This window comes from Heptranchias perlo, chromosome 17 (assembly GCF_035084215.1).
Source record: "Heptranchias perlo isolate sHepPer1 chromosome 17, sHepPer1.hap1, whole genome shotgun sequence".
NCBI lineage: Eukaryota > Metazoa > Chordata > Chondrichthyes > Hexanchiformes > Hexanchidae > Heptranchias > Heptranchias perlo.
This window is the reverse complement of record NC_090341.1, coordinates 56,024,929-56,042,953: the sequence shown is the minus strand read 5'-3', so window position 1 is coordinate 56,042,953 and position 18,025 is coordinate 56,024,929. Positions and strand designations below refer to the sequence as shown.

General features: G+C 44.5%; 1 protein-coding gene across 1 annotated transcript in view; it reads left to right on the top strand.

The window, feature by feature from the left end:
• The window catches only part of LOC137334324 (E3 ubiquitin-protein ligase RNF123), a 370,362-nt gene that overhangs the window by 196,992 nt on the left and 155,345 nt on the right, over positions 1–18,025 (top strand). The window contains exons 34-35 of the mRNA XM_067999016.1: positions 1,376–1,451; positions 6,715–6,799. Coding sequence (XP_067855117.1) covers positions 1,376–1,451; positions 6,715–6,799 — 161 coding nt within the window. The remainder of the gene's footprint in view (positions 1–1,375; positions 1,452–6,714; positions 6,800–18,025) is intronic.

The following is an 18,025-nucleotide window of genomic DNA, read 5'->3' as shown; positions in this document are numbered from 1 at the left end:
GAGGGAGTGCAGTGAAGGTTCACCAGACTGATTCCTGGGATGACAGGACTGTCGTATGAGGAGAGATTGGGTCGACTCGGCCTGCATTCACTCGAGTTTAGAAGAATGAGAGAGGATCTCTTTGAAACATATAAAATTCTGACAGGGCTAGACAGACTGGATGCAGGGAGGATGTTTCCCCTGGCTGGGGGGTCCAGAACGAAGGGTCACGGTCTCAGGATACGGGGTAGGACATTTAGGACTGAGATGAAGAGAAATTTCTTCACTCAGCAGGTGGTGAACCTGTGGAATTCTCTACCACAGAAGGCTGTGGAGGCCAAGTCACTGAATATATTTAAGAAAGAGCTAGATAGATTTCTAGACACAAAAGGCATCAAAGGGTATGGGGAGAGAGCGAGAATATGGTATTGAGATCGTAATTTTAGTTACAGATGATGACTGTGAGCTGGTCAGTAATTTTAGTTACAGATGATGACTGAGCTGGTCAGTAATTTTAGTTACTGGAGTAGAACTTTAAGTCATAAATTTGTTGAGTTTTTTTCTTTATTTGAAGTCTCTTTGGGTTGGTTGATTTCTGTGACTTCTGACCATATTGAGGGTGTTCTCAATTACACATGCGAGTGATTTGAGGCTCAGCATGCAACAGGATTATGTTGAATGATATCATTAAGATTCCAACGTTGAATGTTATTATTGATCTGTGATCTGCCTTCAAGAGCAGAATCTATTGTGCTGATAACCTACAATCAGGAGCTATAACCTCATCGGAACAGACTAACTTCTTTAATTCTTTCAGCAGTTTGGATGATTTGATTTTACAATTCTGTTGGATAGTGAAGGTGAATAAATCTATGTGAAAGTCATTTTCTGAAGCCTGGGTAATATAATGAACCTGTGTCCCTCAGTAGGCGCAAGAGAGTATAAGTTGAGTTCACATCCTTACTTTACCCCTCCCGCGCCCCATATGCTTCCTCCATCAGCCTGGAGCATGACTGTGGTCCACATTTGCCCATCTGTATGGAGCTGGCTACTAGCCCATGGGCCTCAGCCTAATGGTTAAGGTGAGGGCCAGCTCATGAGGTGAATATTGAATAGGAAGTGAGAGTGGGATTCAGATTCTCAACCCTTGAAATCAGGAGTTCCAAGCTGTGCCCTTAGATATTCCTGGCTGCTTTGAAAGGCTTCCTTGGGAGGCTGGTATTAAATATTCAATAGAGCAAGATTAGAGGAATTGCTCTCGGATCAGTCTCGATCCTCTTGCAACGAATGACCAGCACAGCTGAAAGCCGATGTCAGTTGTGATGGAAGCTGCATGTCTTCAATCGATAAGTAATTGGGTTCCTACCTAATCGATACCCATTTGCTTCTTTCTCAGCTGATAAACCAGGTATTGAACCGAGTGACGGCTGAAAAGAACCTCTTTGATCGTGTTGTCAATCTGCGATTACCTGGTGAGTAGCGTCCTCTTTCATGCTTTTTCAAAAAGCCCTTTTGTGCTGTTTATGTGGGGCATTTACCCTTGGTTTGGCCTGTGAGGCAGTATCAAAGCTATTAGACTCATCTCCATATATTAACCACTACTGCACACTTAGCTGCTTCAAGCACATTCTGTCTCCTCTTAACATTCTGGGTAGAATCATAGAAAGGTTGCAGTGCAGAAGGAGGCCATTCAGCCCATCGAGTCCATGCTGGCTCCATTCAAGAGCAATCCAGCTAGTACCACTCCTCGCCGTATCCCCGTAGCCCTGCAATTTTTTTACTTTCAAGTACTTATCCAGTTCCCTTTTGAAGGCCATGATCGAATCTGCCTCCACCACCCCCCGGCAGTGCATTCCAGATCCTAACCACTCGCTGTGTAAAAAAGTTGTTCCTCATGTCACCTTTGGTTCTTTTGTCAATCACCTTAAATCCATGTCTTCTGGTTCTTGACCCTTCTGCCAATGGGAACAGTTTCTCTCTATCTACTCTGTCTAGACCCTTCATGATTTTGAATATCTCTATTAAATCTCCTCTCAACCTTCTCTGTTCCAAGGAGAACAACCCTAGCTTCTCCAGTCTATCCACGTAACTAAAGGACCTCATCCCTGGAACCATTCCAGTAAATCTCTTCTGCACCGTCTCTAAGGCCTTCACATCTTTCCTAAAGTGCGGTGCCCAGAACTAGACACAATTCTCCAGTTGTGGCTGAACCAGTGTTTTCGAAAGGTTCATCGTGACTTCCTTGCATTTGTACTTTATGCCTCTATTTATAAAGCCCAGGATCCCGTATGCTTTTTTAACCGCTTTCTCAACCTGCCCTGCCACCTTCAACGATTTGTGCACATATACCCCCAGATCTCTCTGTTCCTGTACCCCTTTTAGAGTTGTGCCCTCTAGTTTATATTGCCTCTCCTCATTCTTCCTATCGAATTGTATCACTTCGCATTTTTCGGCGTTAAATTTCATCTGCCATGTGTCCGCCCATGCCACCAGCCAATCTATATCCTCTTGACGTCTATCACTATCCTCCTCACTGTACACTGTGCTTCCAAGTTTTGTGTCGTCTCAAATTTGGAAATTGTGCCCTGTTCACCAAAGTCCAAGTTATTAATATATATCAAGAAAAGCAGTGGCCCCAGCACTGACCCCTGGGGAACACCACTGTACACCTCCCTCCAGTCTGAAAAACACCCACTACTCTGTTTCCTGTTACTTAGCCAATCTTGTATCCATGCTGCTACTGCCCCTTTTATTCCATGGGCTTGAACCTTGATGACAAGCCAGTTACACTGCACTTTATTAAACGCCTTTTGAAAGTCCATACACACCACATCAACCGCATTGCCCTCATCAACCCTCTCTGTTACCTCATCAAAAAACTCTGTCAGGTTAGTTAGTTAAACATGATTTGCCTTTAACAAATCCGTGCTGGCTTTCCCTAATCAATCCACACTTGTCCAGGTGACTGTTAATTCTGTCCCGGATTATTGTTTCTAAAAGTTTCCACACCACTGAGGTTAAACTGACTGGCCTGTAGTTGCTGGGTTTATCCTTACACCTTTTTTGAACAAGGGTGTAACATTTGCAATTCTCCGGTCCTCTGGCACCCCCTCGATATCTAAGGCTGTTTGGAAGATTATGGCCAGGACCTCTGCAATTTCCACCCTTACTTCCCTCAGCAACCTAGGATGCATCCAATCCGGACCGGGTGATTATCTACTTTAAAGTACAGCTAGCCTTTCTAGTATCTCCTCTTCATCAATTTTTAGCCCATCCAGTATCTCAACTACCTCTTCACTTACTGTGACTTTGGCAGCATCTTCTTCCTTGGTAAAGACAGATGCAAAGTTCTCATTTAGTTCCTCAGCCATGCCCTCTGCCTCCATGCGTAGATCTCCTTTTTGATCCCTGATCGGCCCCACCCCTCCTCTTACTACCCGTTTACTGTTTACATGCCTGTCGAAGACTTTTGGATTCCCGTTTATCTTGGCGCCAGTCCATTCTCATACTCTCTCTTTGCCCCTCTTATTTCCTTTTTCACTTCCCCTCTGAACTTTCTATATTCAGCCTGGTTCTCACTTGTATTATCAACCTGATGTCTGTCATACGCCTCCTTTTTCTGCTTCATCTTACTCTCTATCTCATTTGTCATCCAGGGAGCTCTGGCTTTATTTGCCCTACCTTTCTCCCTCGTGGGAATGTGCCTAGACTGTACCTGAATCATCGTCTCCTTAAAGGCCACCCATTGTTCAATTACAGTTTTGCCTGCCAATCTTTGATTCCAATTTACCTGGGCCAGATCTGTTCTCAACCCACTGAAATTGGCCCTCCTTCAATTGAGGATTTTATTTGAGTGGTCTGTGTCCTGTTCCATAGCTATTCTAAATCTAATGATTCTATGATCGCTGTTCTCTATATGTTCCCCCACTGACACTTGCTAAACTTGGCCTGCCGGAATGTACAAACATTCTAGCTCCGTTGAGGGATGTGTGTATATACAGCACTGTCCCCCCGTGTAGGATTGTGTGTATTTAGAGCACTGTCCCCCCGTGTAGGATTGTGTGTATTAAGAGCACTGTCCCCCCGTGTAGGATTGTGTGTATTTAGAGCACTGTCCCCCCGTGTAGGATTGTGTGTATTTAGAGCACTGTCCCCCTGTTTAGGATTGTTCACGTATAGAGCACTGTCCCTCTGTTTAGGATTGTGTGTGTTTAGAGCACTGTCCCTCTGTTTAGGATTGTGTGTGTTTAGAGCACTGTCCCTCTGTTTAGGATTGTGTGTAGAGCACTGTCCCTCTGTTTAGGATTGTGTGTGTTTAGAGCACTGTCCCTCTGTTTAGGATTGTGTGTAGAGCACTGTCCCTCTGTTTAGGATTGTGTGTAGAGCACGGTCCCCCTGTGTAGGATTGTGTGTGTTTAGAGCACTGTCCCTCTGTTTAGGATTGTGTGTGTTTAGAGCACTGTCCCTCTGTTTAGGATTGTGTGTGTTTAGAGCACTGTCCCTCTGTTTAGGATTGTGTGTAGAGCACTGTCCCCCTGTTTAGGATTGTGTGCGTGTTTAGAGCACTGTCCCCCTGTTTAGGATTGTGTGCGTGTTTAGAGCACTGTCCCCCTGTTTAGGATTGTGTGTAGAGCACTGTCCCCCTGTTTAGGATTGTGTGTTTAGAGCACTGTCCCTCTGTGTAGGATTGTGTGTGTGTAGAGCACGGTCCCCCTGTTTAGGATTGTGTGTAGAGCACGGTCCCCCTGTGTAGGATTGTGTGTGTTTAGAGCACGGTCCCCCTGTTTAAGATTGTGTGTGTGTAGAGCACGGTCCCCCTGTTTAGGATTGTTCACGTATGGAGCACTGTCCCCCTGTTTAGGATTGTGTAGAGCACTGTCCCCCTGTTTAGGATTGTATGTAGAGCACGGTCCCCCTATTTAGGATTGTTCACGTATGGAGCACTGTCCCCCTGTGTAGGATTGTGTGTGTAAGGAGCATTGTCCCCCTGTTTAGCATTGTGTGTATATAGATTAAATGCACACGTAAAGATTTGGGGTGTAAACGGTTTCAGCTTTGGCTATGATGCACCATTCGGTCGAATAGTTGGCATATACTCCCTGTTGAGAGTTCCGTATCTAGACGACTTCCTGGGTGCAGTCAATGTACATTGCTGGCACTATTGGAGTTTTCAGATGGAGCTCGATCAATTTTTGATAGGCAAGAGTATCAAGGGATAAGGAGCAAAGGTGGGTAAATGGAGTTGATCAGCTATGATCTAATTGGATGGCGGAGCAGACTCGAGGGGCTGAATGGCCTACTGCTGTTCCTATGAGTCAGTGCCTTCTGGAGGGGAGAAAAGGACAGTTGGTGCGAATGATAGAAACATTTCTCATCTGCTTCTGGCTTTCTTTTCAGGACATAGATTTGTAAATGGTCTGTTCATGAATCACTCATTTTTCACCTCAGTAATGATTAGAAACCTTTCCCATTCTGCTTGAGAATTATATTTTTGTCCCAGTGGCGGGTCAGGTGATAACACATCTTTTCCAGTAGGAGTGATACTAAACGCCCAACTTCCCTCCCACCCTGACAGGTAGTAGCGTATACTTGCTGAGCTAAATCAAAAGCCACATACTGCGGATGCTGGAAATCTGAAATAAAAACAGAAAATGCTGGAAACGCTCAGCAAGTCAGACAGCATTTGTGGAGAGAGAAACATAGTTAATGTTTCAGGTCGAAGACTCTTCATCAGAACCCAGCTAGCTGAGCTAAGAATGGTCAAGTACCCCACCCCCTGTCCCATTCTACTGCAACACTTTACCAGCTGTCTATAATTTGCAATCTTTTAAAAGATTTTGATGACATTTGTTAAAGATTTGTACAGTTGCCCCCCCACCTGATCCCGCCCTCATGGCCATTGCTCACCCTCATCCATGCATTTGTTACCTAAAGATTCGACTATTCCAATGGTTTCCTGGCCGGCCTCCTGTCTTCCACCCTCAGTAAACTTCAGCTCATCCAAAACTCTGCTGCCTGTATCCTAACCCGCACCATGTCCTGTTCACCCATCACCCCTGTGCTTGCTGACCTACATTGTCCACCTCAAATTTAAAATTCTCATCCTTGTGAAAAAGAAAGGCTTGCATTTTTATAACACGACCTCAAGATGTCACTCCATTGGCAACCGTGCCAGCTGCCAAGGCCCTTAGCTCTGGAATTCTCTCCCTAAACCTCTCCGCCTCCCTACCTCTCCTCCTTTAAGATGCTTCTTAAAACATACCTCTTTGACCAAGCTCATGATCACCTGTCCTAGTATGTCATGTGGTTCGGTGTTAGATTTTGTCTGATAACGCTCTTGTAAAGCGCCTTGGGACGTTTTGCTAGTGTTGTTGCTGGCAAAACCCCCAATCCTGAAGTGTATGACAATATATTAAACCTGCCATCAGACCCATTTTATGCTCTTGCTAAGACAGTGTGTACAATTATATAACAATTACACTTGACATGTAATCTGGTGTAAAATACTGGAAGAAATATTATGCCTGAGTAGCTGAGTAACCTAAAATTGCACTGCGCCTTAAAGAGCGGCCAGAGGCTGCTTTTATGGTCCAGTCTCGATTCACATTGGGCCCTGATCTTGCACTGTTTCCATTGATGCAGGTCTGTGCAGTATATTAGAAGCTGGGATCTCGGTAAAAGGGAGAAATTAATATGCTGTTTATGATTTTATTTCCCCCTCCCCTTTCTTTGCAGGTTTGGAGAGCGTGGATCATTATCCAATCCTTGTAGCTGTGACGGGAATCCTTGTCCGAATCCTGGTGGACTCTGATGTTCAGGGGTAAGAAACAGTGGGGCAAGGGTTGAATGAGAGAAGCTTTGGGACTTGATGTGATGCTTTAAATGGTCAAGTTCATGGGCTAGTTAGAGAATAAATTCTATATATTGAACTGCTCAATGTTATTTTCAACAAAGTAAAAAACAGCCTTTTTGTGGGTATATGTTCCCTGTGGTTTAATGGATAGGTGGATGTGAGCGAACAGGACTGATAGAAAGTGATGACCACCCTTTTTTGTGTTATACTCCCGTATTTAAGCATGTTTACATGAATCAGCCTGTAAATACAGTTGCTCATTCAGTCCTGGCTAAAGGGCATTCATTAACTTGGGGTGAGATAAACCTGAGGTTTGGGTACATTATCAGTGTATCCTGTGAGTTAGTTCTATGAAGACGGACCAAAATATCAGTGCTTAAACAGAGGCCTGACAGAAGCAATGGCAGTTTTAAGAGAGGTTCAACCTTCATCCTTATTAACTCGCATTAAACCCCCTCCTGAAAAATCTTCATTTGACTTTTTTGACTAAGCTTTGCACACTTCACGGATGGATTAATTAAATTCTCACTGTTTATTGTCTACATACCGCCAGTCATTGCACTTAGAGTGCTTCATATCCAGTGTCCCAATCAACTTGAATGATCTGTGATTACCAGAAATGCACACCTTGTCCAGCCAACTATTGGGGACATTACTGGACAGAGTGACATGAATGGCTCTGCTCTCAGAAGATATTAGCATATTAAACTACCTTTTGTTCGACAGGAACAAAACACAGATGCATATTAATGCCTTTGGCAGTAATGTATAATCTCATCAGCTTGAAAAAAATCAGCTAACAGTAACCAACAAGAAAGAATCCAATAACTAATCCATCATTGACTAAAATCATTCATGGTTCATTTTTGTCTGACTGCTGTGCGCAGTAACATAATCAGTGTATATCTGTCCAGGATGATGAACTCTAGCACTTTTCTTACTGTAATGTTAAACTCACTGTTGTTCGCATTAGAGGAGGGGACAAATAAAAGTGTAAAGTTTGTTACTTTCCTATCCTCTGGTACTGTGCCCAATTCCAGAGCCCCCTGGAAGATTAGAATTGATGCATCCCCAGTTTCCTTGTCTATTTCTTTTAATACCATCGGGTGGGAACTGTCTGATCCCTGGACATTTGTCTGGCTTCAATCAAGTTACTTTATCTATTTTGATCCTCTTTTTGAATTAATCTCCAGGCTTTATCCCCTTCATTAGTCTACAGTCTCTCCTTTTGTTACTGCTAATGGATCCAGATTGAACGGACACTTCAGAACCTAATCGGTGCAAACCTGCCTCTTGGCTTGGGTTAATTATTTTCATAGAATCATAGAAGTTTACAACATGGAAACAGGTCCTTCGGCCCAACATGTCCATGTCGCCCAGTTTATACCACTAAGCTAGTCCCAATTGCCTGCACTTGGCCCATATCCCTCTATACCCATCTTACCCATGTAACTGCCCAAATGCTTTTTAAAAGACAAAATTGTACCCGCCTCTACTACTGCCTCTGGCAGCTCGTTCCAGACACTCACCACCCTTTGAGTGAAAAAAATAGAAACTGCAAGTAATCTTTATTTATGAAAAGAGCAAAGATACCCCTTAAAGATCACAATGAACTGTCAAACCTCACTGCTCGGTGTAGTCTTTCAGCCCCGTCCCAGTTTGAAGCCTGCTTTTAGCTGAGACTGAGCATCACTCACAGGAAAGGTAGGCTGTATGTTTGCTAGAATACAGCATCGAGAGTTTCTGGTAGCATTCAGTTGCATATGGACAGCAGCCAGTACTGCTGGCGCTGAGTTGAGTGCTTCCTCTTGCATGAGTAACCATGGCGGTGTAATGCTGTGTATAAAGTTTGCAGTGAGGTGCTGCCTGTTTTTTTTAAAAAAGCTAGACACCAGATTGTGGCAGAGGACTCCATTTACTGCTGCATTTGTGCAGCCCACCAGGAGTGTTGCGCATGTAAGGGATATTGTAGCGACTTCAAACTGTCCTCTCCTACACTGCTCTGTGCTGAACACCGAAATGATGTCATTCTTTAATCCAACAGCAGCACTGCGTCTGTCTGATACACAATTAGCGATCTGGTGATGATTTTGCATGTTATTGTCTCGCAGCACAAGGAATAGATGTGGCCTCAGAACAGAATAGTGTCTGTAATCTTCCAGGCTTTCTATAATAGTAGGTATGGTCACTGTGACTGCGATAATACCGAGAAGAAAATCTCTGCCGACAAAGTAAGCTAAATGCAAGCGATCCATTAGGAGCTATAAAACAGGCTCCTGTGATGAATGAAATAAAGACAGAAAATGCTGGAAACACTCAACAGGTCAGGCAGCATCTGTGGAGAGAGAAACAGGTCCAGAAACATTAACCCTATGTTTCTCTCTCCACAGGTGTTGCCTGTCGCTCAGTGTTTCCAGCATTTTCTGTTGTTTCAGATTTTCAGCATCTGCAGTATTTTGCTTTTTGTTTTCTTTTGATAAATGGATCTTTCCAAGTGAAACTGCATGAACTGCTCCCCCTTGCCATTCATAAATCATTTGATTTTCTTGCTGTTCTTTGGCTCTCCTCATTCTCTGGCCAAGTGACACACTTGCAGGCTGCTGCCGGTGCTGTTTGGAGGTGCAGGAGTGGAGTGCGTGTGTATTACTGGTGGCTGCCTCACTTCCTGTGGGAGTGCCCGCGCTCTGCTCAGAATCTCACAGCTGTTGAGACCGAGTGTCTAGATGCTGCCGTTTAGTATTCTAGCATTCTGTATCACTCAGGCCAAAGCGACAGGCGTGGAATTTATCCACTTCAATTTCTCCTTGTTGCTAGTGATTCCTTTACATTATGTAAGGAATCTTACAACACCAGGTTATAGTCCAACTGTTTTATTTGAAAATCACAAACTTTCGGAGGCTTTCTCCTTCGTCAGGTGAGTGTGGGATTCCATGGAAGGTTACCGCATTTATATTCAGAGAACAACACCTGGTGATTACAGATAATCTCTCCAACTGCCCGTTGTCAAGGCAATCAAAGTGTTCAGACAGAGTGATGTTACCTACAGGACCACCGAATACACAAACGGCAAGAACACAAAACAGAGAGAGAGGGAGAGAAACATCCGAAAGGAAGAGAAAGAAAGAGAATGACCCGTTGTGTTAAAAACAGATAACTTTTTTTCGCTGGTGGGGTTACGTGTACCCAAGATCCCGGTTGAGGCCGTCCTCGTGGGTGTGGAACTTGGCTATCAATTTCTGTTCGACGATTTTGCGTTGTCGTGTGTCTCGAAGGCCGCCTTGGAGAACGCTTACCCGAAGATCGGTGGCTGACAGGACCTCACTGCACAGGGCCTCCAACCAACGCTATACACCAGATACATTGACGACATTTTCTTCCTATGGACCCATGGCGAAGAATCACTGAAGAGACTACACGATAACATCAACAAGTTCCATCCCACCATCAAGCTCACCATGGACTACTCCTCAGAATCGGTTTCTTTCTTGGACACACGAATCTCCATCAAAGACGGGCACCTCAGCACCTCACTCTACCGCAAGCCCACGGACAACCTCACGATGCTCCACTTTTCCAGCTCCCACCCTAACCACGTCAAAGAGGCCATCCCCTATGGACAGGCCCTACGAATACACAAGATCTGCTCAGACGAGGAGGAACGCGATGGACACCTACAGATGCTGAAAGACGCCCTCGTAAGAACGGGATATGACGCTCGACTCGTCGATCGACAGTTCCGATGGGCCACAGCGAAAAATCGCATAGACCTCCTCAGAAGACTAACACGGGACGCAACCAACAGAGTACCCTTCGTCGTCCAGTGCTTCCCCGGAGCGGAGAAACTACGCCATTTTCTCCGCAGCCTTCAACATGTCATCGATGACGACGAACACCTCGCTAAGGCCATCCCCACACCTCCACTACTCGCCTTCAAACAGCCACCCAACCTCAAACAGACCATCGTTCGCAGCAAACTACCCAGCTTTCAGGAGAACAGCGTTCACGACACCACACAACCCTGCCACGGCAACCTCTGCAAGACATGCCAGATCATCGACACAGATACCACCATCACACGAGAGGACACCACTCACCAGGTACATGATTCATACTCCTGTGACTCGGCCAACGTTGTCTACCTCATACGTTGCAGAAAAGGATGCCCCGGAGCATGGTACATTGGCGAGACCATGCAGACACTGCGACAATGGATGAACGGACACCGCGCAACAATCGCCAGACAGGAGGGTTCCCTCCCAGTCGGGGAACACTTCAGCAGTCAAGGACATTCAGCCACCGATCTTCGGGTAAGCGTTCTCCAAGGTGGCCTTCGAGACACACGACAACGCAAAATCGTCGAACAGAACTTGATAGCCAAGTTCCGCACCCATGAGGACGGCCTCAACCGGGATCTTGGGTTCATGTCACGCTACACGTAACCCCACCAGCGAAAAAAAGTTATCTGTTTTTAACACAACAGATCATTCTCTGTCTTTCTCTTTCTTTCGGATGTTTCTCTCCCTCTCTCTCTCTGTTTTGTGTTCTTGCCGTTTGTGTATTCGGTGGTCCTGCAGGTAACATCACTCTGTCTGAACACTTTGATTGCCTTGACAACAGGCAGTTGGAGAGATTATCTGTAATCACCAAGTATTGTTCTCTGAATATAAATGCGGTAACCTTCCATGGAATCCCACACTCACCTGACGAAGGAGAAAGCCTCCGAAAGCTTGTGATTTTCAAATAAAACAGTTGGACTATAACCTGGTGTTGTAAGATTCCTTACATTTGTCAACCCCAGTCCATCACCGGCATCTCCACATCCTTTACATTATGGCTGCCTCTGTATCTGCTGTTCTATCTAGATTTAGTTAAAGTCTCTGTGTCATCTGCAATGTCCATACCAGCACTGTAGCTTTTCTCGTTTCCTTCACACAGTGCTACAGACTGCACAGACATCCCCATCTTACGTTGTGCACAAGGGCTCTGCGACACTCCTGTGTGATTGCTGCTATTAGGACATCGTTGATGGGAATGGGATACGACTGACACCAGTCTCCTCCCTTCCCTCCTGCCTGAAGGCGTTAAGGCCTTGCTGGGGTTCAGTTCCACAGATGCCAGGTGTCCTCTGGTACTTCACCCAGGAGGCAGTTATTCATGTGTGATCCTGGATAGTGAGCTTTGTCAGGCTGATCACCCACATTGAGGAGGCCTGGCATCACGAGTAAACTCGATCCTATCCTCACCCAACATCAACGCATAATTGTAGAGACAGTCATTCTGATGTTTTTTTTGTTGGTAGGAATTTTGGGTGTATCGTTCCTTCACCTCCCAGTTGGTGGTGATGTAACAATCTAAATTTCCCAATCAATCAGCGTTGCCAACATATTTAATCTTTCCAAATTTTTTTTGGTAAATTTTTATATCCATCAAGATGAAGGATGAAGCACTGGGAAATACAACACTTCCCCATTTCAGTCTCAGCATTCCAACGCTCCCAGTCCGTGGTTAGATAAAGAATAAAGCTCCCTTTACACTACCCCCAACAATGTACTTGAGACCACTTTATCAGTGTGACATTTTTCCATTTGCCACCCCTGCCCTCCTGTGGCCTTTGAGGGAGACCTCACAGTACAGTTATCTCCGCTCCACCAAGCCCTTCACCAGCAAAACCCAGTCCTTTGAATGGGAGACATGGTCCCCGCTCTTTCTCCCTATGTGGCAATTACAGACTAAAACAAACTTCTTCTCACCCCCTATCAGTGGATAGTCATCATTAGTGTTTTGATTGGGCAGTTAGTGTAGCTGAAATTGAAGTGTGAAATTTGTGAGAATTACAAGGGGTGCCCGTATGGGTTATTAAACTGCAGGTCTTTAATTGCCAGTTAATGACCACCTACAGGAGCCGATAAAGGATCAATAGTCCCTTCAACAGGTAATTTAAGAGTGGAGTTTAATAATCTATACAAATGCCCCAGTACAGATTCCATTCCTCCCGATTTCACAAATGACAGAGTCGATTGCAACCATGCTGTACCTTTCGAATCAGATTGAAAGACTAGTTTGGGCTGTTCACTGATCTCTCGATTGTAATTGGGATTATTGTGGACCCCAAAAAGAGTGAAAATTGGAATTGCAACCGACCGTAAAATCCCCTCACCAATCTCCTACCAGTAGGATTAGCTTGTGTTGCAACCTCTGAATCATCAGTAGGTCTGCAGGCTGAGAGCTCCCCTCTGTGTCCTGCCCAACATTTGAAGGGAGGGAAGCAGCAGAGGCAGCTGAATGGATGATCTCAATCTTAGTGACAAAGAAGCCCATGAGCTCCTCGCACTTGTTGGAGGTGAGGGTGGAGGAGGCAGGGAGAGGAGTTTAAGAAGATGGTTTGTAGTGGAGAAGAGAAGCTTTACATTCCAGGATGACCCTGGAATAGTGAGCAGTTTTGGCAGAGGAGAGCAGGACCCGGTAGTGCTTTATGTGGTCCAGCCAGATGTGGCGATGAATGGCTAAACCAGTTGTCCACCATAAATGTTCAAGTTTGTGTCCCTTAGAACATAAGAAATAGGAGCAGGAGTAGGCCAAACGGCCCCTCAAGCCTGCTCCGCCGTTCAATCAGATCATGGCTGATTTTCAGCCTCCACTTCACTTTCCCGCCCGATCCCCATATCCCTTGATTCCCCGAGAGTCCAAAAATCTATCCATCTCAGCCTTGAATATATTCAATGACTCAGCATCCACAGCCCTCCGGGGTAGAGAATTCCAAAGATTCACAACCCTCTGAGTGAAGAAATTCCTCCTCATCTCAGTCTTAAATGGCTGACCCCTTATCCTGCGACTATGCCCCCTAGTTCTAGATTCTCCAGCCAGGGGAAACAGCCTCTCAGCATCTACCCTGTCAAGCCCCCTCATAATCTTTTGTGTTTCATTGAAATCACCTCTCATTCTTCTAAACTCCAGAGAGTATAGGCCGATTCTACTCAACCTCTCTTCATAGGACAACCCTCTCATCCCAGGAGTTAATCTAGTGAATCTTCATTGCACTGCCTGTAAGGCAAGTATATCCTTCCTTAGATAAGAAGACCAAAACTGTATGCAGTACTCCAGGTGAGGTCTCACTAAAGCCCTGTACAATTGTAGTAAGACTTCCTTTCTCTTGTACTCCAACCCCCTTGCAATAAAGGCCAACATGCCATTTGCTGTCCTAATTGCCTGCTGTACCTGCATACTAACTTTTTGTGTTTTGTGACTTGGACTTAAGGGAGCGGAGATGAGGGCCGTACAGGGGGGAATGACCAGGGTGAGAGAGAGTAAGGGTTTTAATGGGGAAAAGGGCCTCAAAGGTGGAGGTGAGGGTGTGATTGAGCAGAATGGTCGCTGCAGAAATTTTGTGGTGAATGGAGGGTCAAAGGCTGGACAGTTGGGAATTTGAAAGTGCCATTGTAAGTGACTTTTAAGCACCTCTTCACGACCTCAGGATGTCCCAAAATGCTTCACAGCCAATGAAGTACTTCTGAAATGTAGGCACTGTTGTGTAGGCAAACGTGGCAGCCAATTTCCACACAATTTCTGAAGTTTGCGGAGCTTCTTCTGACCTTCTGCTGTAACATGCAATTTTTCCAGGGTTTTGGCTGACGTTGTGGCTGGAGATCAGGGAACTCCCGCAGAAGATCTACCCCCTGATATCTAAGACACCAGACACAGTAAGCTCTCCTTTTTAAATAGATGCAGATTTACACTAAGTGGGCAGTCCCATTTCACTGTACGAGAAGTCATCTCCTGGGCTCCATGGTAAAGAAACGGATGTTGGGATTTTTTTCTACTGTGAGTGAGTTTCAATGAACTTGTGTTTTCTGTATTGCCCTTACCTCAGTCTCATTACCAGATAAGGCCTCACCTTTCGCAGCAGTGCTGCTGCCAGTATATCCATCAGGATATCCAGCCATCAGTGGTATTTCAAATGACCTTCAGACTGTTCAGGTATGGGCCATGTGTACTAGTTTGTGAATGGTCAAATAGATGTCATTGATACACACAGGCATTCAAAATCTTAGGGGTTTGTAATGTGCTACCTTCAGTAATGAGGGACATTCCATTTTAGAAAAAGGTTAACCTCCGCATTGCTTTGTAATTAAATCAAAGCAAAGGATTGAGTTACTTATAAAAACAACATTTGAGGCATTTCTCTCTGCCGACACCCATTCTATGCTTCTCTCTTTTATGGGCTCATCTATCTGTACCCTAATGCTTCACACTGTTCTACTCTCCCCTTCACCATAATACTTCAGCCTGTTATACTCTCCTTTTCTCTCCCCTGTACTGTAATGGTGCACCCTGTTATACTCTCCTCTTCTCTCTCCTATTCATTATTGTCCGGCACCTGTCCTTGAAACAATTATTTGCAAATCCATTGGTGACATGTAGAAGTAGTAAAAAGACATTGTGTGGTTGTACCTACAGCAGTCCTGGCACTTTCTGATTCTTTTGCTGCTACTCCCCACACTCAATCCTGGACCTTATCTGTCCTTTGGGTAATTAGGGCAGCATTTTCTGAAGGGGGACCCAAGGTAATCTGGATAGTCCAGACCTGCCAAGTTTCAATTGTCGAGCACCTGCATAGATTCAAAAATGTGACTGATTTTGATAGATGACACTCTTAACAATAGACAGTTTCATATTTTTAAATGGGTTTGCAATCAGTGCCCCTCTAGCTGATCTCAGTCCACTGCTAACTTCAGAGTTGGTGGTTTGCTGACCTCTTCTATTGGAGTGTAGCGTCGTCCCATGAATAACTCTACCCACCAGATGGACCTGTTGCAGTTGGAGAGTCGGTTGTGTTACTGCTGCTTCCCAGCTAGTCTTTCAATTGCAACGTCAAAGAAACTAGGTCCTGGTGGAGGGCTGTTGTGGAACAGCCTCAGCCTAGCGTTCCTGAGGGTTTGCTCTTTTATCCTGATGCATGTGGAAATGAGTTTAATTACTCTGAAATGGCATGCCTGGTATCCTTAACTTCCATTGCTGCTGTGACTTGATGGATACATTTACTAATTAGCTAAAGCTGTGACAAATGTTTGAGTGATTGAGAATCATTAAATATCCATTTCACTATATCATAGAGAACTGTAATGTGTGAGAGCAGGGTACTAAATTACATTTATTAATAGATCAAGTGAAATACAATATCCCGATAAGGACAGGGCACCTTGTGTTGGCCCCGTGCTTTGTCATTTTCAGCAACCTGCTGATCTTCATCTGATAGTTTCTAACTTGATAAAGAGCTGGAGGAGTTGTACCACAGAAAAGTGCACCCTTCCTGGGCCTGCTGGACTCTCGAACCGGGGTAAAGTGATGGTCTCCGTTTGGGAAATCTCTCCCCTTCCTACTTGGTCCAGGGGCTGTTGTAATGTTCTAATTCTAAAAGCTGAAATAATCGGATTGTTTTCCATTTTAATGATGTGACAACAGACAAAGAAGGTAAAACTGTCATGGAAATGGCTGGATCGATAGCATTTTACACTCTTTAAGATTCATTAAGTTGCCTGTTAATGGGGGCATGATTCACAAAAACACGCTACTGCACTTTGATGTTGGGTGGTCAGTGAGTACTTGCTGGACTAGTCTCTCGCTGTGTGTGTGTGTGTGTGTGTGTGTGTGTGTACGTACCCCGAAACAACATCTCTAAGGAAACTACTAATTCATTATAGCAAAATATTGTCGGCATATCTTCACAGTGCAATGTTTTGACTGCCAGTCCCCAGGGATGGTAGTAACAGAGTAAGGAACTCCAGGAGGGGCAGGACTATGGGAATGGCATACAGAAATCAGTGATATCCATTAGAAGTTAACAAAGCATAGCGCCGTGAGGGGAAACACCACCAGATCTGGACTCATAGACAGTTGCAATATAAATCCCGCCTGTTTGAAAACAGCCAGCGAGCAGTTGTGGTGAAATTCTGTCGGTGTCAGTCGCTCCCCTCGGCCTTGGTTCTGTGGATCTGTCCTTTTTATTCAGAGTATTTGGCAAACGGCACAAAGTTTGGACAATCTAAATGGAGCAAGACAACATACCTGGGTTGGGCTTTGTTCCCTCACTGCGTGTGCCACGATGGAGTGGCGCATTTGTGCAATGCCACCTCTCTAGCCAGGCAGCTCCAGGTTCCAGCCACCCTACAATCTGCTGGATCCAGGTTGAATTATTCCTCATGTCTCAGCCATCTGCAATAACCTCAGGCTGACCAGATGCTCCTTAATAATTGAGGACATTCACAGTGAGGTTAATGCTCTGGGGGAATGAGAGAGCACCAAGTGCTCCAAGACCCTGCGTTCCAAAACCAGACCTCATGCCATTACATCCCTTATTTCTTTCTCTTAAATGGCACTATTTTTAAAATAGCTTCCTGGGCCTGCTGGACTCTCGAACCGGGGTAAAGTGATGGTCTCCGATGGTCATTTTAAAATGTTTAGAGTAGCCCTCACACTCGGCTGGTCCTGCAGTCCCACTTATCTGTGGTAAGGTACGGTGAGGTGTGACACTGATATTAAAAATCTTACACCTGTACACACTCCTTATCTACAACACCTGACTCCTGTTGTAAATTTTTGTCACATTTTTGTGTCAACTTTTTACCCTATGTCCAGATTTATATTGGGATTTCTCTGTGTAAACTAGTCACTCTGTAATTGCACAATCTTGCCACTGCATGCTTTCTTCCACAAATCGCCCAAAATGCTTTCTCAAAATTTTTTATTTGAAAATATTTCACCTGTGATTTTTCTTTTCTCAGCTGAAATTTCTAAATGTCCAAAATAAGAATTTAAAGAAAATTTTAAAAATCAAAAAACTTACATATTTCACATAACATAATTAAGTTTATCAATTGAATTGACTTTTGTGTCACTTAATGCCTTCATTAAAGTTTTTACTCAACCTCTCTCAAATTCTGGGCTCTGTTGCCCAGAGCTGTTGATGCTACAAGCTGAATTTGGATTGTACAGTCTGAGCATGTGCAGTGTATCTAATTTCCCAGAATGCATCATTACTGTTCAGTCAGCTACACTGGTGGAATATTTTTCTTTCGCTTTTAGCAGTTTCTACTCAGTTGTTTTTTCAAAGTTATTTGAAGATAAGTTAAAGGAAAAATTTCCAATTATTCTAATTTGATTTTTTTAAAGAAAAAATCATGAGTTGTATTTCAAAAG